Source organism: Mirounga leonina, unplaced genomic scaffold (assembly GCF_011800145.1).
Source record: "Mirounga leonina isolate KUSES-001 unplaced genomic scaffold, KU_Mleo_1.0 Mir_172, whole genome shotgun sequence".
Classification (NCBI taxonomy): domain Eukaryota; kingdom Metazoa; phylum Chordata; class Mammalia; order Carnivora; family Phocidae; genus Mirounga; species Mirounga leonina.
Genome location: NW_023270442.1, coordinates 6,799,305 through 6,821,579, shown reverse-complemented (window position 1 = coordinate 6,821,579; position 22,275 = coordinate 6,799,305). Strand labels below are relative to the sequence as shown.

Sequence of the window (22,275 nt, the reverse complement as noted above, 5' to 3'; positions counted from 1 at the left end):
TCTATTCTATTCTATTCTATTCTATTCTATTCTATTCTATTCTATTCTATTCTATTCTATTCTATTCTATTCTATTCTGGTGAGAATGGCGAGGAAGCGATCTTATGGTATTCCAGACCACCAGAGCTAGACATCTGGACACCAAGACCACCCTGGCTCAAAGGAATAAGGCCTGAGCCCTCATCTTTGTTCTAATTGGTTCCTGGATGCCTTCGAGGACACCACGGTCCTCGATAAAAACTCCCAGGGCCCAAGCAAAGACGAGGCTCTCTCTTTTCCTTTCTGTCTGTACCTGCGCTCTCTCCAGACCTTCAACCAACTTTGCTTTCCCCTCCTGCTGGCTCGTGTTTGATTTCCATCCTGCACACAGCCAGGGATCCTCTCCAGAGGCTGGTCCTGCGGTACCCGCTCTCTCTGGGTCCCTAGATCGGCCTGCCAGCATCACCAGCACGCCTTCAACATGCTCTCTCGATTCTCCAAATACCACAGCAACTAATTTAATTTCTAAAGAGCTCTATGGCTTATAGAGTTCCCTTCAATGGCCCAGTAAATGGAGAACCCTGGCACAGGCCCCTCCGCCCACCTAAGAACTCACCCTTGCAAAACGGAGAGTTAAGATGTCATCAGCGTGACCGGCGGGCTGACCACGAAAGCAAGAGTCAACCGAAGTCGTCTTTCCCGTTTTTCTCCCCAGAAATATTCTTTGCGGGAAGCAAGGGTTTCGCCCAGCTCTTTGGGCTCGAACCCACGGAGGCAAGCGGGTGAGGGAGCCTGCCGGACTGTGCGACCCCAAAGAGGAAGTGTGTTTCCCTGCGGAGCCCCCGGGGGTGGCGGACGGGTCACCCTCGGCGCCCCTGGAACGTACCCCAGCTCCGGACGCCGGACCTCCCACCTCTAATCTTCATCGAGGCGCAAACGCGCCCCCTAGTGGCGGCGCGCGGCCCGAGCGTCGGGACCGGAACAAAACTGTTCCACGGAACGCAGGGTGCGTGCTCAGAGTTTCCGGGGAGGAGGGCAGGAGAGGACCTGCGCGAGGCGGTTCCTACGGCGGCGGAGGAGGCAATGGCCCTGGGGATGAGGGGGCTGCGCCGCTGGCAGGCCGCCCCAGGTGGCCCGGCTGGCTGGAGTGAGTTTCAGCGGCGGTGGGGACGGAGAGCGAGGCTTGAAGGATTATCTGCTCAGATGGGGCCTGAGGCGGGTCCTGGGAGGTCCCACGGGCTTGAGGGCAGAGGAGGGTCTTTCGGTCCCGGCTGTGGCGGCCGCCCCTCCCGGCCTGGGGGTCCAGACCTGGGGGTGCAGGGCGCACGGGGCCGCGGGGGGCGCTCAGGGCCCCTCTGGGGAGGAGCCCGCGTCCCGCTGCAAACATGTCCTTATTTTCCCGTTGGAGTGCTCGCACTGGCTTTGTCAAATCCTCTCTGATTTAGGGTTTGGAAAATAAGCTCGGTATTTCTCGCTCTAGGTATTCATCGTTTTGGCGAGGGAGCTCCAGTCCCCTGGAGCTTTCTTGTCCTCAGGATCTTACAGAGCGGCAGCTTTGTTCACCTTCCCAATGACTGGTCTGACTTTGACTACTTCTGGCTACGTTTTGCCTCTTGTTGTAAAGCACAGACTGGAATACGACAGAAAATCGGTGGGCAGTACAGATCTGAGGGGGGAAGAGCAAAGTTGAAAGCGTGCATCTGGGCTGGCTGCGGTTTTCTTCCGCTGGCGTTTTAATTATTAATCTTAGAGGGCGGTTTAAGTGGATCGCCGCGCGCATTTTGGCCAAGGGCGTTTTACAGTTCTGTTGCCTCCCATTCTTTCCTCGTAGGAGGCTGGTGCGGGCTGGGCTATGCATTCTTCCACCACGGGCATTTCTTGTCATTTCCACCCAGGATTGATAGCAACATCGCCAGCTTCTCGGCTGTCACAGACAGAACTGATAGAGATGCAGAATGATCTCTTTAGTAAAGAGAAGAACAGGCAGTTATCATTAACTCCTCGCACTGAGAAGATCGAAGTTAAACACGTTGGGAAGACCGACCCTGGCACGATCTTTGTGATGAATAAAAACATCTCAACTCCCTATAATTGTGCTCTGCGTAAGTAGCAAATCAGGGTCCAGTTTTGACTATTGCACGTGAGCCGTGCGGAAGGACTGGCTCAGGAGGCAAGATTTGGTCCTTGCTCCCTGAACTTAGAGAAGTTCTCCTTTATAGAGCTTCTTACTCTCTGTCCACTGTCTTTAGCCCTTGAGGGTCCTGTGGGTCTTGAAACACTGGTCCTGTCATGCACAGGTTGTCCCGGGACTTGCTTGAATCGGGCTGGGTTTGGGGTGCTGGAACTGTTCAGGCGCAAGGAGGCGCAGGTGTTACTGGTGCTCTTGCCGGTTTAGACAGCACTCTGGGGTGATGGTTCTCAGCAGAGGAATTTTGGGTAGAGGGACTGCCCTGGCTTCGGATGACCAGCTTTTTTGGCCGCCTTTTCCTTTCTAGCTCTTTATGGCCTACCTTCACTCTTATCTGCTTACCACTTGCCTCCTTGTGTGTTTGGTTTTTGTTCACACTCACGTGTGTGTAGTAAATGTGTAAGTGGAAATGTGCATGGGGTGAATGGGATGAGGGTCCAAGTATGTGTTGTGTTCATATTTTAAAGGAGGTAACTGTGCCCTCTGTGTGATTCGCTGTGTGAATGAAGGAAACAGGGCCTCTCTATAGACTATTTTTGATCAAAATGCTTTTAAAGTAGCTTTGATAGAACTGGTAATGTTGACATTTAGAAAGCTTCCAAAATAGATCTATACACCAGCATGCTCACTCATATATGTGACTAGCTGCGTCGTTTAAACTTTTGGAAAACTCAGTAATGATTCCATTTAAGTAATTAACAATTTTAGTTAAAAGCTTAAGCTAGTGTTATTACTTTGGATCTTCCTTTCCTTGGGCCCTTGAAGTAGTACTTATGATCATTGTTTACTTGTTTTGTGAACATTTCTTTGCTGTGTGTTGGGCATTAGGATTACAGAGGAAGTTAAGACAAAGCACAGGTCCTTAAGGAGTTTTATACGTTTCACATGTAGAGATGAAGCCTGTGAGCACCCTCAGCACGACTCCTGTGCTGACACTTGTCATTCACACCTCTGATCGTTCAGTGCACTTGTGAGTACGTACTGTGCTGCAGGTGTGGTACTAGGTTCTGGATATACGAATGAGTGAGCAAAAACAGACCTGATCCCCTCTGTATGGAACTTACTCAGACCCTGTGCCTGTGCTTTGACCACTTCTGTGAGTAGCTGTGTACTTGAAAAACATCTCATCAGGGTTGGAGTTGCACTTGCCTTCTGGTCAAAGAACAGACCAGAGCTGATTGGCTTATATGTGAATTCATACTGATAATTAAAAACTGTTTCCGGTATTGGGATGCCTGGGTGGCTCAGTCGGTTAAGCGGCTGCCTTCGGCTCAGGTCATGACCCTGGGGTCTTGGGATCGAGCCCCACGTCCAGCTCCCTGCTCAGTGGGGAGCCTGCTTTTCCCTCTCCCGCTCCCCTTGCTTGTGTTCCCTCTCTCGCTGTGTCTCTCTCTGTCAAATAAATAAATAAAATCTTAAAAAAAAACAAAAACAAAAAACTGTTTTCGGTATTTAACTTGAACAGGCCATGTTAGGGAAGTAAGAGGTGGTTTGGGAGCAAGACCCCAAACTCATTAGGACCAGATTTACTATGGATGTATATTTATATATTTTCTCTTTTAAGTTGTGTGTGCACATATCCAAATATATCCATGATGCTGCTCTCTTAAGTGTAGCTCTTGGAAAATTGTATTTAAGTGTATTTAAGAAAAATTGTATTTAAGAAAATTGTATGTAAGTATTTAAGTGTAGCTCTTGGAAAATTGTTTTACTACTTAATAATTGACAGATTAATTTGAAATTAGACTTAGCCTTAATGATTTTTATAAATGGTTTGGGCAATTTTGTTAAGAATACATTGGATGTGTTGGGTATTATTTTTTTTATTAGTTATAGATGTAAGATGTAAGACTTTTTTCTCCTGAAGGAAGTCATTGCAGAATCTTGCTTTTCTGTTGTTCTATTTCTTAATGTAGCACTTAAACATGTAACTTTTCACTTTGGGTTTTGTTAGATTTAGACCTTCGATCTATTTTAAATTCCTAGATTTAAGTGAGTGGTACTGCAGGAAGTCCATTCTGGCTCTTGTGGACGGACAGCCTTGGGACATGTATAAACCTTTGACCAAATCCTGTGAAATTGAATTTCTTACTTTCAAAGATCGTGATCCAGGAGAAGTGAATAAGGTATTTCTGCCTCTATGTTCTTTTTTTCCCCCCTAGTTTTTCTTCTTCTTTTTTTTTTTTATTTATTAAAATCTGTTTGCTACGGAGCCTGAAATGTGCAAATATGGCCAAGGTCAAATGTTGTAATGTACTAGATAATCAATGTTTTGTTTGTTAGGTTAAGCATTTTCACAGTTCAAAAAAATCCTTGAACTTGTATTTTTTTTTTTTTTAAAGATTTTATTTATTTATTTGAGAGAGAGAGAATGAGAGACAAAGAGCAGGAGAGGGGGAGGGTCAGAGGGAGAAGCAGACGCCCTGCCGAGCAGGGAGCCCGACGCAGGACTCGATCCCGGGACTCCAGGATCATGACCTGAGCCGAAGGCAGTAGCTTAACCAACTGAGCCACCCAGGTGCCCAAACTTGTATTTTGGTTTGAGAAAACTATATGACTTGTCTTTTATATTCATGTCTTTGTTCTACTAACATTTATTGATTACTCTCTATATTTCATTCCCTCTACTGCTTGAATTCAGCCTTTGATCATCACTGGATTATTTTGGTAACTTTTTAACTCTGCCTTCTGCCCCCATTTTTAATACTAAAGTCTTAATACTAGGAGTTTTATTAAATGACATGACCAAGGATTGTGTCACTTTTTTCCCTACCTGGTAACTCTCAGGAATGACCTGAAAGTTATTCCCGTGCCTCTCCAGGCCCTGTGTGATCTGACAGCAGCTTGGCTTTCAAGCTTCACTTTCATGGCAGCTTTCCACTTCCTCTTTGCTCTGGCCACACTAGAGGATGTGGTCACTAATGGCTTAGGCTGTGTGAGCCTCCTGGCTTTTCCTGATGTTCTCCTTCAACCCTGGGTGTTTTCTTTCCTCCCTGTTAAAGTCCTGTTTCTCTTTTATAGTTCAGTTAAAGTGCTACCTGCTCTGTGGGATCTTGTCAGTTTCTTCTTGTCAGAATGAATCCCTCCTTTCTTTAGGGCTCATAGCACTTGGCTAATGTCTCTAGATACAACATTTTATATTTTATATTACATTTTAATACTGCCTTGCTATATGAACCGTTGAATGCATTGGATTCTTGGCTCTGTTAAGACAGGATGTCCGTTGTTGGACCTAGTCCTTGACTTACATGCAATAGGTATTCAATAAATACATGTTGAAATGAAACACTTAAGAAAATGATAGATACGATAATAATAGCTCACATCAAGGATTAATTATGTATCAGGCACTATCTTAGTTGATTTATAGGTATTAACTCATTTACTCTTCATAAAAATCCCATAAAAATGGATACTATAATTCCCATTTTCCAGATAAATAAATGGAAGCAAAGAGACGTTCAGCAGCTTGACCAAGCTTACCAGTTTAGGAAATAGTGGAGCCTGGATTTTAATCTAGGCATTCCGCCTCTGGAGTTCAACAGACATTAAAAACATTTAAGTAGGATAGATGAGGAGGTGCATTTTGCTACTTGCCTTCAAGGCCTGGGTCTGTACTTATTTTTAGTGTATGTTTATGTGGTTCTGTAGAATACATCCTGGAGCAGTTTCTGCTGCACACAACCAAGTGAGCCCACTTTTTTAGTCTCCAGATGTGGAGAAGAGCTTATGAAGGTCAAGTGCCCAGTTACAGTGGTGCCAGTATGGGACATAAGATGGGCAGGTCTGGTGCTGGACTTGTGTTTCTCTCTTCATGACTCTGATCAGGTCATTCATGGATACCCATATTAGGCATGCCCATGGGTCAAATGTGCTGGTGAAATGAAAGCCCAATTAATAGTGAGGTTGCTTTGCTGTACATATGAATAACTTGAGTGATTGCTATGTGATCTTAGGTAGAGGGTAGGCGTCATAAATTCTTAAAAGTTGAGTTTTTCCCTCTCTGTTATATGTGGTATAAACAGGTTTATAGTAATACATTTTTTTTTTTTTTAATTTTAGCACAAGTTTGTTAACAAGTTACCTTTATCTTGGGTTAAAGATAAAGTTGCTACCAGATAGTAAAACTGTCTATTGTTTGACAAACATTATAGTGTGTGATATCTTGCACAGAAACACCACTAACAGCACAAGTTGGTGCTTCATTCTTTTGTGCTTTTTGCTTGGGAGAGGTAATGTCATGGCCTGATGTTCACTATTGCTACATGCTGAGGATGGACAAATAGTTCCTAAGTCAAAAGTCAATCTAAATTTTAATACTGAAGAAATGTTAGTGAATCTTACTGTGTATTATGTTTGTGTGTATTTTATTTTTCTAGGCTTACTGGCGTTCTTGTGCCATGATGATGGGCTGTGTGATAGAGAGGGCATTCAAAGATGAATATGTGGTCAGTTTGGTCAGAGCTCCCGAAGTTCCTGGTAATGTACACACACACACACACATATTTTTGTAATCCTTGAGTAGTTTGGTACCTATTTTTGGTATTTTATAGAGCTTCTTTTTTTTTTTGAGCTTATGTCTAATTTTATGTAATATAAATTACTGTCATATATATGTTCCTTTTATAATGGGTAACAAAATCCATCTTATTGAATTATTGGAGGTCAGTAATTACATAATGGAATTCGAGGAGAATGTTTCTCTTGAATATGAATTTCATGTAATTACATTGTCTCGGTGTCTGTTTCCTACCACTTTAAGCATGTATTTCTAAATCAAATGTGTGAAGGAGGAGGAAATGAGAGTATAAATAGAATTCTGGAGAAAGCTATGTTTAGGTGGCACCATTTCACCAGAAATGTCTATGACTCTGGAGAGGAACCATTTTGGGGAGATGGAAGAGTTCACACACACTCTTTGTAATTTTGGTAGAACTAGGATTTTGCATCAGTATGTACAGTAAGATCACATTTGTAATTTTTTTTTTTTTAAGATTTTATTTATTTATTTGACAGAGAGAGACACAGTGAGAGAGGGAACACAAGCAGGGGGAGTGGGAGAGGGAGAAGCAGGCTTCCCGCTGAGCAGGGAGCCCGATGCGGGGCTCGATCCCAGGACCCTGGGATCATGACCTGAGCCGAAGGCAGACGCTTAACGACTGAGCCACCCAGGCGCCCCCACATTTGTAATTTTTTAAAAAATATAGAAGCATATATACCAAAAATATTTAAAAAGCTCAATGAATGATTCTAAGAACAAAACAACAAAAATGAAGAAGTTTAGAAGACATTAAAAAAGAAATTCAACATTTTATGTCCATTTAGTCATTCATCTACATATTAAATATCTCATGCTTTTGGAATTTTTATGTCTAGTAACTTTGAAATCTCTATAGTGATAATATTCTGAAAGAAAACATGAATGTTTAAAAACATACTAGTGATTTTGGGTTAACAAAAGGTGAGTTAGTTTTTTGGGTGGGGGAAAGTTGGTAGAACTCTGTCAAGAGCTGGGATAATGGTTACAGTTTTATAATTTGTAGAGTTGAGAGAGATTGCTGGCCCTTCATTTTATGGTCTAAATATTCCATTGTTGCCAATAAGTCCCTCCACCATAACAGATTTGACTTTGCCTTTCATTTTGGTTGGATTTACAGTAATCTGTGGAGCCTTCTGCTATGATGTAGTTCTGGATAAGCGACTTGATGAGTGGATGCCAACAAAAGTAAGTATAGTGTTTGGAATATTAATTTTAGAATCTGTGCCTTTCATTGTTAGAATGATTCCTACATTGTTGAGTGATACTGCATGTTGAGAATATTTAATTTAAAAGACCCTACTTACCTACCTACGTACCTACCTGTGTTGTTGCTTTCTCAGTGAATTCAAGATAGAGGCAGATAATGGGCATATTCACAATGTGGTCAGTTGTATGGAAGCTTTGTGTTCTGCTTGAAGTACTTTCTTCCTGGTACTGTTCATTCTATTTCTTAAGATAGTGGTTTTCAAGATGCCCAGAATATAAAATATAGAAGCTTAATCATCTTGGTTGATGTGGTGGTGCGAGCCTGGAGCCTTACTTTCTTGGATCCTCTGAGCACAATTTGAAAACCACTGCCCTAAACCATTTTAGCCTGTTGCATACTGTGAGGTCTCCCTATATACAAAGCTTACCTTGAGAGGAGGGATAGAGGGTAGAGGATAGAGTGAATTAAGAATCAGACTTTGACAAAGCTAACTCAAATAGCAACAAACTAGACTCTTGGTGAACGATCTGATTGAGTAGTAAGTGTTCTTCTTGTTGGTCTGGCAATTGGGTAACACCTGGCTAACAAGGAAGTTCTAGATCCGATGCCCTGTCAGGAGGGTGTGCTGATGACTTTCAAATGTCAAGCCTAGAAATTCAGTTATCACTGGGGAGAAGAGGCAAATGCCTGATTCTTAAGCAAAACTGTATGTCCTACAGATTGGAAGTCTGGAGATCAGAAAAGGAAAGGTGATGTACCAGACCATTTTATCAATGCTACTGTGTACATTTTTTTTCACATTTTAATGTCTCTGAAAAAAAATGTGTCTTACAGTAGATAGCATGTTATAATTGGTAGTGTTTTTTCCTTAGTGGTACATTTTCGATTTAGTGAAATACTGTAGTTCCTTATTGCAAAATTTTGGAGTCAGTACAGATCCAGGTTTAAATTCTGGTTTTGGAAGTTATTTCTTGTATAATCCTGCTCAAATTGCTTAATATCAGGAGAGAGGAGGGAAAGAGGAAGGAACAGAGGGAGAGGGAGAGAGGGGAGAGGGATGCAGGGAAGGTATTGGAACTCTTTCTTAGTGATCTCTGAACTCATGTCAGTATAAGTTCTTTTTCAGATATGCCCTCAGATTTAAGAAAGGATTCTCGCTTTGTTGGAGGATTTAAGTAAAAACTAATAAGATCAAGATTCAGTTCTCATTATCTATGAAACTTGCTGCCTCCTTTTCCTTTTTTTAAACACAAAACTTTATTTTTTTTTTTTTAAGATTTTATTTATTTATTTGACAGAGAGAGAGACAGGAGAGAGGGAACACAAGCTGGGGGAGCGGGAGAGGGACAAGCAGGCTTCCGGCCGAGCAGGAAGCCCGATGCGGGGCTCGGTCCCAGGACCCGGGATCATGACCTGAGCTGAAGGCAGACGCTTAACGACTGAGCCACCCAGGCGCCCTAAATACAAAACTTTAAATAAAAAAGAAATGTACTAGCTAATTGCGGGCACCATGGGGTTGGGTGGACCATTTAGAAAAAGTGGTGGAGAGTTATATTCAAGTAACAGTTGTATAAAATCATGAATGTGGATTTGTTATATAATAAATTGTCCCTTTAAGAATGGAGAAGAGTCATTTCATGCAAAAAAAAAATCTAATAGGAAGCTTATGGAAAGAATTTTATTACAAAAATTACTTGCGTAACAGTGCTTGGTCTTTTCTGTATTAGTAATGATTTATAATATGAAAACTCAATTACAGTTTTTATTAGAAGTCTCATAAATATTGTTAATATGTACTAATCAATCATTTTAATTGCATAAAAATGACTTTTCATTAAACAGGAATTTTTAATATTAGATGTATTTTGGGCAGGGCCAATGATGACATTACGTTTCCTTGGTAAACGTTCTGAATGACATAAACAATAATTTTTTTCCCTGTTCATTTAAAAAAGCTTAGTTTCACTCACAATGTAAGCACATTTTTGTATCTTTCTTTTTATTAGCATTTTTTTTTTTAAGATTTTATTTATTTAGTTGACAGAGAGAGACATAGAGAGAGGGAACACAAGCAAGGGGACTGGTAGAGGGAGAAGCAGGCCTCCTGCGGAGCAGGGAGCTCGACGTGGGGCTTGATTCCAGGACCCTGGGATCACGACCTGAGCCGAAGGCAGACGCTTAACGACTGAGCCACCCAGGCACCGCTTTATTAGCATTTTTAATTGCATCATGTTTTAATAAACTATAAGGTTGTAAAATTTGGATAAAATGTTTATTAAGATTTCTTTGTAGGATTATCTTTAATAATTATAGGCTAATATCTTAATTACAAGTAAATTACAAGTTTCATAGTTTGTAGAGTTGAGATAAATTGCTAACCCTACCTTTTAAGGTCTAAATATTTAATTGTTATAAATTAATAACTTTCTTTCCTAACAGATTTGCTTTTGCTTTTTCTTTTAGTTGGATTTATAATATTTAGCATACAATGTTATCTGCCTTATGGAGAAAGGCTTTTAAATCAATTGTTACAAAAAGTTAATACTTTTATTTTGAAGGAGAACCTCCGTTCCCTCACGAAAGATGCTCACACTTTAATTTATAAAGATCTTCCATTTGAAACTCTGGAAGTGGAAGCAAAAGTGGCATTAGAAATATTTCAGCACAACAAGTAAGTGTTGGCTTCCTTGGAAATGAGATTCAACCTCCCAAAGTTATATGTAATGAAGAAAATTCAGCTCTTAAGAATCTTTATATCTGATGTATCTAAGATCTCTTTTTCTGTACTAGCCTATTTACTTTGGTTCATCATTTATTTCACAGAGAAAAAACCTCCCCCCACCTTCGATAATTCTCTCAGTTTGTCTTACTTCTCTGTTTCTTTGGCCAGAGAAGTCCTTTAGTTCACAGCAACCCCAAGGTGTGTTTCCCCTTTTTCCTCCCATCATCAGGTGATAGCGTACACGGAGCTGTATTATTTTGTTCATTGGGCAGGCTTTCCTTCTCACCCTCCTACTCTTGAAATGACAGGAGTGAGATGGAGAATACCAGTGCTCTGGAGGGAGCTAACCGCCAAAATAAAACATTCACACAGCCAGGGCTTAGTCTTCTGCACCAGAAGTATCCATCTGGTGGATTTTCTTTGCCAACATTTTAAATCCTCCCTGGGTCCTCAGTTCCCTTTCTCACTTCTACTAATTGTAACAAAATAAGCTATATTTTAATATTAATCTAATTGAAATTAGAACTAAGTAGGGAAATCTGCATTGCAAAAAAATAACATAGATACTAGATTCTGAAGACAGAATAAGTCCCTGCAAATTGTTCAAGGTTATGGATCGGAATTTCTTTAGGTATTTATAAATTGAAATATAAGTTCTCATAGGGATAGTTTATAATATTTCACATATCCTGGAACCAGTGTACTTAGAAAGCAGTAGGAATGTACTAGTTTAACTGAACTGGACTGCAGATAGTTCTGTAGAACCAAACCACTGTTGATTCTGTAAGAAAATTCCTTGTATTATTGGAACATATCAACACACTTCCTGTGCTACAATTCTGGGGTTGTGCTATCCAAGAGATACAATGGAAGCCATCTATATAACTAGATTTTCTAGTAGCTACATTAAAAAAGTCAAAAGAAAAGGTGAAGTTAATTTTAATAATACATTTTATTTAAACAGTGTATCTAAAATGTTATTTCAGCATGTAACCAATATTACAAAATTGTTGTTACTTTATAGTTTTTCATGCTAAGTCTTCAGAATCTGTGCTCTTAAGGCACATTTCAGTTAGGGCTAATTACATTTAAGTGCCCCGTAGCTACCATAGTGTACTCTAGATGTTCATTCCATGAGATTTCCCATCCCTCCACCCCACTTTCCAGGTCTAGGAGGGCTTGTAGGAAAGTTAATTGAATGTATGGAAGGAGGTGTAGGGATGGTTTGGGGCAAGTTTGAGGGGACAGAGAATTTTGGATGGTTGAAGGTAGATCAGTGATTGGGCCTTTCTGCTGCAGGGGGAGCCTTAAGTGGCTTTGACTCCCAGGGGACAGGTACATCTCTTAGAGGTGGGTCAAGAGGGACAAATATTTAAGGGAACTGGCTCCCTTAATAATGTATGGGGGGTTGGGGCGCCTGGGTGGCTCAGTTGTTAAGCGTCTGCCTTCAGCTCAGGTCATGACCCCAGGGTCCTGGGATCGAGCCCCACGTTGGGCTCCCTGCTCCGCGGGAGGCCTGCTTCTCCCTCTCCCACTCCCCCTGCTTGTGTTCCCTCTCTCGCTGTGTCTCTCTGTCAAATAAATAAATAAAATGTTTAAAAAAAATGTATGGGGAGCTTTGGCAGAAGGGGTGTGGCAGTAAGTAGATGTTGTCCTGTGAACGAATGCTTCCCAGCCTTGCCATACACCCACCTAATATTTGTTTAGCTTTGGGGTAAAGAGACAGGGCTCTTAGTAGTGAGTGGTAAAGTTATGATTGGAGCCTGGGCTGTGCAGTTCCATCTGTGCTATTAGCTGTAGTGACAGGATTGGGTGGGTTTGAGAAACATTTAGGCAGTAGAATTGACATGACTTGGCAATGAATTGGATGGAGGGGGTGTGGCAGGAGAAGCAGGAATCAAGGAAATCTATGAAGTTTCTCACTCAGACATGTGGGTGGTTGGCGGTGTCATTTACTAAGCTAGGAAACTCAGGAATAAGAATACATTTGGTGGGAAAAGAAGGAGTAAGTTTTTGTTCTGTTTGAGAGTTGCAGAGTGTAAGATACTTGTGGAACAGTCTAGTAGATGTTCAGGAGGGTCTTATTTCAGGGCTCAGAAGGGGGATGTGGATTAGAAGCTGAACTGTGGAAGAGAGGAACGCAGAAGTGGGAATTAAAGCTGTGCATGTCAAGGAGCTAGCCCAGGGAGGATGTTTGGTGAAAAGAGGCTGTAGGACAGGTCCCCCAGAGGGTGGAGAAGGGGAAGAGTGGCCAGAGAGGTAAAATAACAAGCAGTAGGGAGTGTCAAGGAAGCCGGTGGAAGAGACCACTTGGAGAGACGGGGGTGAGCAGTGGAAATAAGGACAGGAAGGTGTCCGTTATGTTCAAACCAGGGAGGTGCCTAGGGCTTTGGGGAGAACAGTTTGGTGGAGTTGTGAGGCTGTGGCCGGACTGAAGGACATGAGGCATGAAGGGGAGGCTCCAAGGGTAAACCCCTCTTTAAAAAACTATGGCTAAAGGGGCGCCTGGGTGGCTCAGTTGGTTAAGTGACTGCCTTCGGCTCAGGTCATGATCCTGGAGTCCCGGGATCGAGTCCCGCATCAGGCTCCCTGCTCGGCAGGGAGTCTGCTTCTCCCTCTGACCCTCCTCCCTCTCATGCTCTCTGTCTCTCATTCTCTCTCTCTAATAAATAAATAAAAAATCTTAAAAAAAAAAAAAAAAAAAAACTATGGCTAAAGAGGAAGAGAAAGGGAGGGGCCCTTAAACTCCTTTTTGTGTATTTAGAAGTAAAACTTTTTTTTCTTTGCTGCTTTTTAGGTACAAAACGGATTTCATAGAAGAGAAGGCATCTCAGAACCCTGAGAGAATAGTTAAGCTACACAGGTAAGTAAAAATAAATTGGCTGTCATGCTAATTTATAGGAAGACTTAGCTTTATTGTTACCCGGATGTAGTGTATGACTGAAAAAGATGAATTTGTACCCTAATTTGTTATTCTTATTACCTTATTTTCTGTTGCTTTGTTCATTGTTTTGGTATGGTGGTAACTGGAAGATTTAAATTATCTTCAGGAGCAGTTGTGTTTTCTGTTCCTCATTTTATTGTTTGTTATTTTTATTTCTGCATTTCAAGAGTTGAAAACCATTGTTTAAGTTAATTTTGAAAGTGGGCAAAATATGCATTGCTGTGAATTGAACATAATTCATGTGTATGTACAAATATGAATACTGACTAATTACTACTTACGTTACATATAAGTAAGTAGCATAGGAATGTGCTTTCTGATACAGGGATGAGGGAGGTATGACAATGCATAATGCATATGCAGAAGTGACTCCATGACCTGTATCTTTTTTCTCAGCCTCATGTTTTCTTGATTCAGAGTTAAGTTTTTTTCTTCTCCAAAGCTGCTCTTTGGACAATCTGTCGTATACACTGAGTTCCTAACTCTATTACAATGAGTTGTTATAAGGTTGTAGGTGATCAGTTTTAGACATTGGATTCACTCGATAGCATGATGTGTTCAGTGATCTTAATAATCTCTCTAAAGTTTTATCAATGCTAATAAAGAACAAGGTTCACTTGACTTTAATTTTCATAGTTTTAGCCTCTTCACTTGAGGTTGTTGTGTCAGGAGCAGTAGAGACTGAATAGAGCCACATGGAATGTTGTTGATTAGGGACATTGTCCCAAAGAGAATTAATAGATTTTTTTCCAAACTACTGTAAATGGTTTGATTTTGAGGTTTTATTTGTTTGTTTTTAAAATCAAATCAGATTTGGTGACTTCATTGATGTGACTGAGGGTCCTCTTATTCCAAGAACAAGTATTTGTTTCCAGTATGAAGTGTCAGCGGTTCACAATCTTCAAGCCACCCCGTTGAGTCTTGTACGAAGATTCCAGGGTCTGTCTTTACCTGTACACTTAAGAGTAAGTAAAGCTTAAAGTTTCAGGACATCCAGTTTGGGCGTGGGTGTGATTCTGGTCTTGATTTATACCAATTTGAAGGACATACATTTTAATTTTCATTTAAGTTGTGTGACACTAATACTTTGTAAATTCAGGTTTATGATAAAAATAATTTTCCCCGGAATGTAAACTGATTTAGTTGAAAAAGTTGAATCAGACTCAGATAGTAATTTTAATTTTTCAAATTAGTATAGGGGAGGAGGGTGCATTGAGGATTATTGGAGTGCATATTGGTAAGCCCTTCTGGAAGTCTTTTGAATTTAGGTTTGGCAGGCTCTTCTCCCTAATTTTCCTAATCTATTCATGACCCAGAGTCTGTTATTTTCCATATTGTTCCCACCCCTCGTTAATGCTTTTTTTTTAAATTCAACTTTGGATTTTCAGATAATTCAAAATCTGTGTAGATTTCACAGCCAGAGTATGGACATTGACATAATGAGGATGTAGTACAATTTCTTTATAAGGCTCTCACCTGTTGGCCCTTTATAGGTACATCCACTCTCCTCTGCCCCACCCCCACCTCCTTACCCCTGGCAACTACTAGTCTGTTCTCTGCTCCTACAAATTTTCATTTCAAGAATGTCATGAATGGGATCATACATTATGTAATCTTTGGGGATTGGCTTTTTTCTCTCAGCATAATTCTCTGAGGATTCATCGAAGTTGTTGTGTATATCAATAGTTGGTTCTTTTTTATTGCTGTGTAGTATTCTGTGGTATGGACCTACTGTGTATTGTTTAACCATTCACCTGTTAAAGGATATTTGGGTTGTTTGTAGTTTTTTGGCTATTATGGATAAAGCTGCTGTGAACATTTGTGTATAGGCTTTTGTGAATATATGTTTTCATTTCTCTGGCATAAATGCCCATGAGTACAATTGCTGGGTCATACGGTAGGCACATACTTAGTTTTTTAAGAAACTATCAAACCGATTTCCAGAGTGACTGTACCATTTCCCACCAGCAATGTGTGAGTAATCAGTTTTTTGATCATTGCCAGCATTTGACATTGTCACTATTTTTAGCCATTATGATAGGCTTGTAGTGATTTCTCACTGTAGTTTTAATTTGCATTTTCCTATTGGCTAATTGTGTTGAACATCTTTCCATGTGTTTATTTGCCATTTGTATATCTTTTTTGGCAAAAGTCTGTTTATGTTTTTTGCTTATGTTCTAATTGGATTGTTTGGTTTTTTTTTACTGTTGAATTTTGAGGGTTTTTTTCCTAGTGTATTTTGGCTACTAGTCTTTTGTTAGGTATGTAGTTCACATATATTTTCTCTCTGTCAGTAGTTTGTCTTTTCATCCTCTTAATAAAAGATCAGAAGTTTTGCAGATCAGAAGTTTTTAATTTTGATGAAGTCCAGTTTATCAGTTTTTCTGTTTATGGATCATGTTTTTGGTGTTAATTCAAGTAATTCTTGGCCTGGACCTAAATCCCAAAGATTTTTTCCCTCCCCCCCCCCCCCAAAGTTTCATAGTTTTATAGTTTTATATTTCAGTCTGTGGTCCACTTTGTGCTAAGTTCTGTATAAGGTGTGAGATTTAGGTTGCAGTTCATTTTTCTTGCCTATACATGTCAAATTGCTCCAGCATCATTTGTTAAAGAGGCTGTCCTTCCTCCATTAAGTTGCTTTTGTACCCTTATTAAAAATCATTTTAAAAACCATATTTGTATGGTTCTATTTCTGGGTTCTCTCTTCTGTTCCATTGATTTGTGTGTCTGTCCTTCTGCTTTTATCACAGTCTTGATTACTGTAACAGTAAACAGTTCTTGAAATCAGGTAGAATAATTCATCCCATGTTATTATTTTAAAAAATTGCTTAAATTATTTTAGGTCCTTTGCCTTTTCATTTAATTTTAGGATAATCTTTCTGTATTGACAAGTCTTACTGGGACTTTGATAGGAATTGTATTAAACCTATATATAAATTTGGGGAGAATTGGCATCTTTACTAAATTGTATCTTCTAGTCTTATATATTCAAGTATACTTTTATTTAAATCCTTCATCTCATTCATCAACATTTTGTACTTTTAGCATTTGTCCTTGACATGTTTGATTTTTCTCCACATACCTGTTTCCTTTCCTAGCTTTCTGCATTTCAGTAAATGACACCATCATCTACTTAGCTGTGAGGTAATCCTTGATTCTGTTTCCCTCCCATCCATACTCCACCCCATTCATCATCAAGGCATTTAAACTCTTAACTCTGAAACATGCCCTGAGTCCCTCCATTGCATAGCATCCCATCTGCTACCACCACCCTTTCCAAGCCCCTCTTACTCTTCACCCCTTCCTCGCTTTCACTCTGCCCCCCTGAAGCACATTCCCTACTTAGTAGCCAAAAGGACTTTTTCATATACAAATCAGATCACATAATTCCTTTGCCCTAAACATTCAAGGGGCTTCTGATAAAAATCCCAACCCTGTATCTTGTCTCACAAAGCCCCACATTATCTGGCCCCTGCCTGCCTCTCTGACGTCTCACACGACTTTCTCCATCATCCACTGTCTTCCAGCCACACCGTAGGGTCTGCACCAGCTGTCCATTCTGCTGGAGTCAGGTGTGGTTTTCCTTTTAAACATACAGCACTGCTCTTTTCTCCAGAAGGGCTTACATGTGCATATAGTAATTTTACCTTTTATCATAGATTTTACCAGGTCATTCAGTGTGATGTAGTCACTGGCCCACCCATATCCCTCAGTATCACCTTTAAATGACTTAATAAAATTGATGCGGTCCTTAATGCATTTTACACAGTTTTCATCTGTGCATTCTGAGAATCCCCAACTATATAAAATTTTTAAGGATTAAGTAAATTGGTTCTATGATTTTACTATTTTCTACATTAGTTTTTACTTGTTCTTTAGGTAATTTGCTAAATCCTCTAGAACTGCCATTTCAGCGTGAAGATGTCACCATTGGTCACCATCGGTTCTTGATGAACCTCTCCTTGTGATTGCTAGTGATTTGAAGAATGACTTCTAGTTTGTTGAAAATGGCTATTTAAGGAAAGAACTGCAGCCCATGGGAAAGTGGGGCAGAGTTTTGCTTCCCATTAGAAGGAATGCTGTCTGTGATGGTAATGATTAGGAAGGACAGAAGAGGAAGAATGGCATTTTCAGTGCTTAATGTCAGTTTTTCTTACATGCCAAACAAAGCAGCTGTCCCGTAAAGTACCTTTCCCCCTACTCGAATCTACTTTTGTAACTGCTTAGCCTCATTAGTACTGCCTGACTTCTTATGTATTTGTTTTGTTTAAAACCTATATAAGACTCATTTCCTTTTATTTTAACTTTATTGCTTTATTTAATTCATAGTGAATCTTTTCTTTTCAAGGCACATTTTACGATATGGGATAAGCTGTTGGGAAGATCTCGGAAAATGGTAAGTGTTTTTTGACAGCTAATGAGTACTGTTCCATGAAGAAATTTTTATTGGAATCAGGCAACAACACAACAATAAATAAAAAAGGGAAGAAAAGAGAATGAAAGAAAAAAGTAACTAATTGTCTCAATAGCTAAAGCAGTGTTATAGTTGGTGAGCCCAGTAGTATCTTGGCAAGAGAAGAGTTGTAATTTGGCCTTTCTCCTGTTTTTGTTTGTTAATATCATGGAAATGATACTGTGGAACTTGAAGAAGAAGAAGAATACTGCTTTATAGTAGTAATAGATCTTAGTGGGTCCAGTGGTGTTAATTAGGTCTTTGGTAATTTTTTTGTAAACTAAATGAGCATTGAGAGATTAAGATTTGTCAGATATATTTTAAAAATGCCTTGACTTTTGGTTGACATATTAAATGTGCAAATGTCCTGAAAAACAGTATTTGAGTAAGTTACTTGTGTTTTGTAGTTCATTCTGTGTCATTAGCATTTAGATTTCACAAGTAGGAATGATTATATTTCTTGACTTATTTTATCCCTATTTACTCTTTCATAGGCTAAGTGCTCATCCTTTACTTACATTATCTGATAGCTGTTCCATTTAATCTGGCCATGAACCCTTCCTAGTCATCCTAATTTTCTACTCTAGTCAAGTTTGCAAACGTACATCAAACTTTTTCTTTTCTCTCCTTTTTTTTTTTTAAAAGATTTTATTTATTTATTTATTTGAGAGAGAGAGAGAGCACAAGTAGGCAGAGAGGCAGGCAGAGGGAGAGGGAGAAGCAGACTCTCCACTGAGCAGGCAGCCTGATGTGGGGCTCGATCCCAGGACCCTGGGATCATGACCTGAGCTGAAGGCAGACACTTAACCGACTGAGCCACCCAGGTGCCCCTAGTTTGCGGTCTTATATCACTTTATTTTTTCCCAGCTTTACTGAGATATAATGGACGTATAACGTTGTGTAAGCTTAAGATGTACATTGTAATGATTCGATATGTGTATGTATTGCAAACTAATTACCACAGTAAGGTTAGTTAGCATATCCATCACCTCACAGAGTTACATATTCTGTGTGTGTGTGGTGAGAACTTTTAAAATCTATTCTCTTAGTAACTTTCAAATATATGATATTAGCATTGTTAACTCAGACTTATTTTCAAGTTTGTTTATTCATGGCAGTTTTTCTGTTTGGACTCTGTGTCCGTTTCTCCTCCTGTCTATGAATGAATACATCCTACTCATTCTTCCGTACCTCATCCAAGTCTTACTGTACTCATGAAACATTTGCAAAGTAATCTCTGAACAAATATCCATTCTTACAATTTCCACTTGATTATATACCTCCTCATATGGTTTTCCAGTTGTTTTTGCTAGTACATTTACATTCAGTCTGTTAACCCATTCAGGGATTATTATGTATGTGTCATGCCAAATTTTGAGCCCAACCTTTGGTATATGGGTTAGCTGGTAAGTATTTATTGATTATTTTTTATGATGATGTACAAACCTAGTCTTTATTAATGAATTTACAGATAAAATTTATTTTTGAGGCACTTAGTCTAGATTACATGTAATTTTCTCATGAAAAGAAAGTATTTTTGAATGGATAGAATAATTTTGTCTCTTTGGTCACAATCATTTTATTATTTATTTTTAATTTATATATTCAAGTATGACTAACACACAGTGTTATATTAGTTTCAGGTGTACAATATAATGATTCATCAATTCTGTACATTTCTCAGTGCTCATCACTATTAGTGTGCTCTTAGTCCCCTTCACCATAATGATCATTTTAGATTAGGAAACTAGAGAAGAAATGAGTATATAATAAATGTAGGAAAATAGTAGAGGAAGTAGCCTAGAGTATATAATACGAATCAGTGAGTAGCTTTTTTGCAACATTTATTCTAGTTCTGTTTCCTTCTTCTGTCCATTTTGTTTGTTTGAAGGGAGTAGGTTAAACATATGGTTCGTTGATTCAGATGTCTGTTATGTGCCAGGAGCTGTAGGTACAGAAATGAACAAAACCTACTTACTGGCCTCAGGGAAGTTACTTTAACGGATAACTAGACTTGGAAGCAGACAGCTGGGTGTACATGTGGAGTTCTGGCATACAGCAAAGGACCCAAACCAAGCTGGCGGGTTGGTTAAAGAAGGTTTCCAGGGATTGGTGTTGCTTAAGCCGGCTTGAGAGGATGACTAAAGTGGGCCCGGCAAATAATTTGCTTGGGGAGAGGTTGGTGGATGTCTCAGAGGAAGCTGCTTGACTAGAGGGGTGGAGGAATGGAGAGCGTGATGAGTATAAGATGGGTCTGAACGTACAGTCTTATGTAGGGTGGGTGATGAGTTCAACAAAGTCTGTTGGAAATAGCATATGAAGGGCTTGTCTTCCATGATACAGAATTTACATTCCCCTCCTGGAGGTGATTGGGGGTCACTGGGGAATCTGAAAAAGGAAGTAAACTATGGGTCAGCTGTTCATGTTTAAAAGCTTACTCTGGGGCAGCGTGGAAGAAAGCTGTGACTTAAGCCAGCAGTCCTGTTAAAGGGATAGAAGGTGGTGAGATCCTCAAGTTCAGGTGTGGCAGTGAGAGCCACTTGGGTAGAATTAGTAGGACTGTGGATTGAATATGCACATAAGAGAACCATGGATTCCTGAATGGCAGGTGCGGACAGCTGGGTAGAGACCTTCACTGAGATAGATAATGCTGGAGGTGTGGTGGGTGTCGGGGTGGTGAGGAGTAAGTATAGCTGTTTGATGTGTTTTAAGTGTCACAGAATAGAAATATGGATGTACAGATACCTGTTTCTGCTAAACCTGTAATATACTATATTTAAAATAGAATTATACCTCCGAAGAAAATCTGTTGATTTAAGATACTGTGTTACAACATTGCTGGTATTTTTCTAACATGAATGATTTCATTTTGTAATTGAAAAATAAAATGACAAACTGGAGAAGCCTAGCTATATGCTTCAGATTATATTTTTAATGAAATTGTTGTACTTTACTTGATAATTTATATTGGGAACCTGGCCTTGTACGTTTTCTTCTTTTTCTGCTTAACTTCCTATAATAATTACTAATAAAGGAGAAAGACCAAGGGTCATTATAGGAGAAGGACTGTGGAATGATTTAAAATGGTGGGCTAAGGGTAAAACTAAAAGTGGTTATTATTAGAAAATTAAAGTATTCATGTATTTACAGGTAACTGAAGATCAAACTAAACCTACAGAGGAAAGTGCATCGGCCTAGTAACTTCCTAAAATTTAAATATGTATAGTAAATTAAAATAAAAGTTTCTATGAAATATTTGTGTGTGCTTCTAAAGATTAACTGTCGGGGCACCAGGGTGGCTCATTTGGCTGGGCGTCCCCCTCTTGGTTTTGGCTGAGGTCATGATCTTGGGGTTGGGGGATCGAGCCCCGTGTCAGGGTCAGTACTCAGCATATGGGCTCTGTGCTCAGCGTGGAGTCTGCTTGGGATTCTTTCTCTCACTCTGCCTCTGCCCCTCCCCTTCCTTGAGTACTCCCTCTAAAATAAATAAATAAATCTTTAAACAAAAAAGATTAACTGTCTTTTTTCTCCCTAAGATTTATACTGATGTTTATTTTTTCCTCTTTATTATTATTATTATTTTTACTTTTTACTTTCTAAAGGTTAAAACAACTTATGCTGTTCACAGTAAAAATTTTATGCAGAAACAACCCTGTTCTCTCTGACTCCCCAGATAATGACACTTTGACATGTTTTCTCTGTTCAGTCCTTTTTCCTACGTGTATAAACATATATGTACAAATATAAATGAAATCTTTTAAAAACATAAAGGATCATACTAGTTTCCATTTTTGTTATTTTTTATTTTTTAAATTTTTATTGTTAATCACCATACATTACATCATTAGTTTTTGATGTAGTGTTCCATGATTCATTGTTTGTGCATAACACCCAGTGCTCCATGCAGAATGTGCCCTCTTTAATACCCATCACCAGGCTAACCCATCCTCCCACGCCCCTCCCCACCAGAACCCTCAGTTTGTTTTTCAGAGTCCATCGTCTCTCATGGTTCATCTCCCCCTCCACTTTCCCCCCCTTCATTCTTCCCCTCCTGCTATCTTCTTCTTCTTCTTTTTTTTTTTTTAACATATATTATTTGTTTCATAGGTACAGGTCTGTGATTCAACAGTCTTGCACAATTCAGAGGGCTCACCATAGCACATACCCTCCCCAGTGTCTATCACCCAGCCACCCCATCCCTCTCACCCCACCCCCCACTCCAGCAACCCTCACTTTGTTTCC

General features: G+C 39.8%; 1 protein-coding gene across 2 annotated transcripts; it reads left to right on the top strand.

The window, feature by feature from the left end:
* The first annotated feature begins 1,015 nt into the window (after window positions 1-1,015).
* Window positions 1,016-21,288, top strand: MRPL39 (mitochondrial ribosomal protein L39). Of its 2 annotated transcripts, none has more exons than XM_035017516.1 (10): window positions 1,016-1,126; window positions 1,875-2,081; window positions 4,154-4,293; window positions 6,547-6,646; window positions 7,825-7,892; window positions 10,473-10,585; window positions 13,434-13,499; window positions 14,392-14,545; window positions 17,929-17,976; window positions 21,184-21,288. In XM_035017516.1, the coding sequence occupies exons 1-10, from the start codon at window positions 1,063-1,065 to the stop codon at window positions 21,229-21,231; spliced, it is 1,008 nt and encodes a 335-aa protein (XP_034873407.1). In that variant the 5' UTR covers window positions 1,016-1,062; the 3' UTR covers window positions 21,232-21,288. The 2 variants fall into 2 exon arrangements, with proteins under 2 accessions (XP_034873407.1, XP_034873408.1); XM_035017517.1 differs by having other exon boundaries at window positions 1,043-1,126; window positions 1,811-2,081.
* Window positions 21,289-22,275: the final 987 nt, after the last annotated feature.

Bases quoted from the DNA above. Each gene is read 5' to 3' on its own strand.
- MRPL39 (XM_035017516.1), top strand. From the start codon at position 1,063: ATGGCCCTGGGGATGAGGGGGCTGCGCCGCTGGCAGGCCGCCCCAGGT. The intron at 2,082-4,153 runs GTAAGTAGCAAA...TTAAATTCCTAG, and splicing joins TCCCTATAATTGTGCTCTGC to ATTTAAGTGAGTGGTACTGC. The intron at 6,647-7,824 runs GTAATGTACACA...TTGGATTTACAG, and splicing joins CAGAGCTCCCGAAGTTCCTG to TAATCTGTGGAGCCTTCTGC.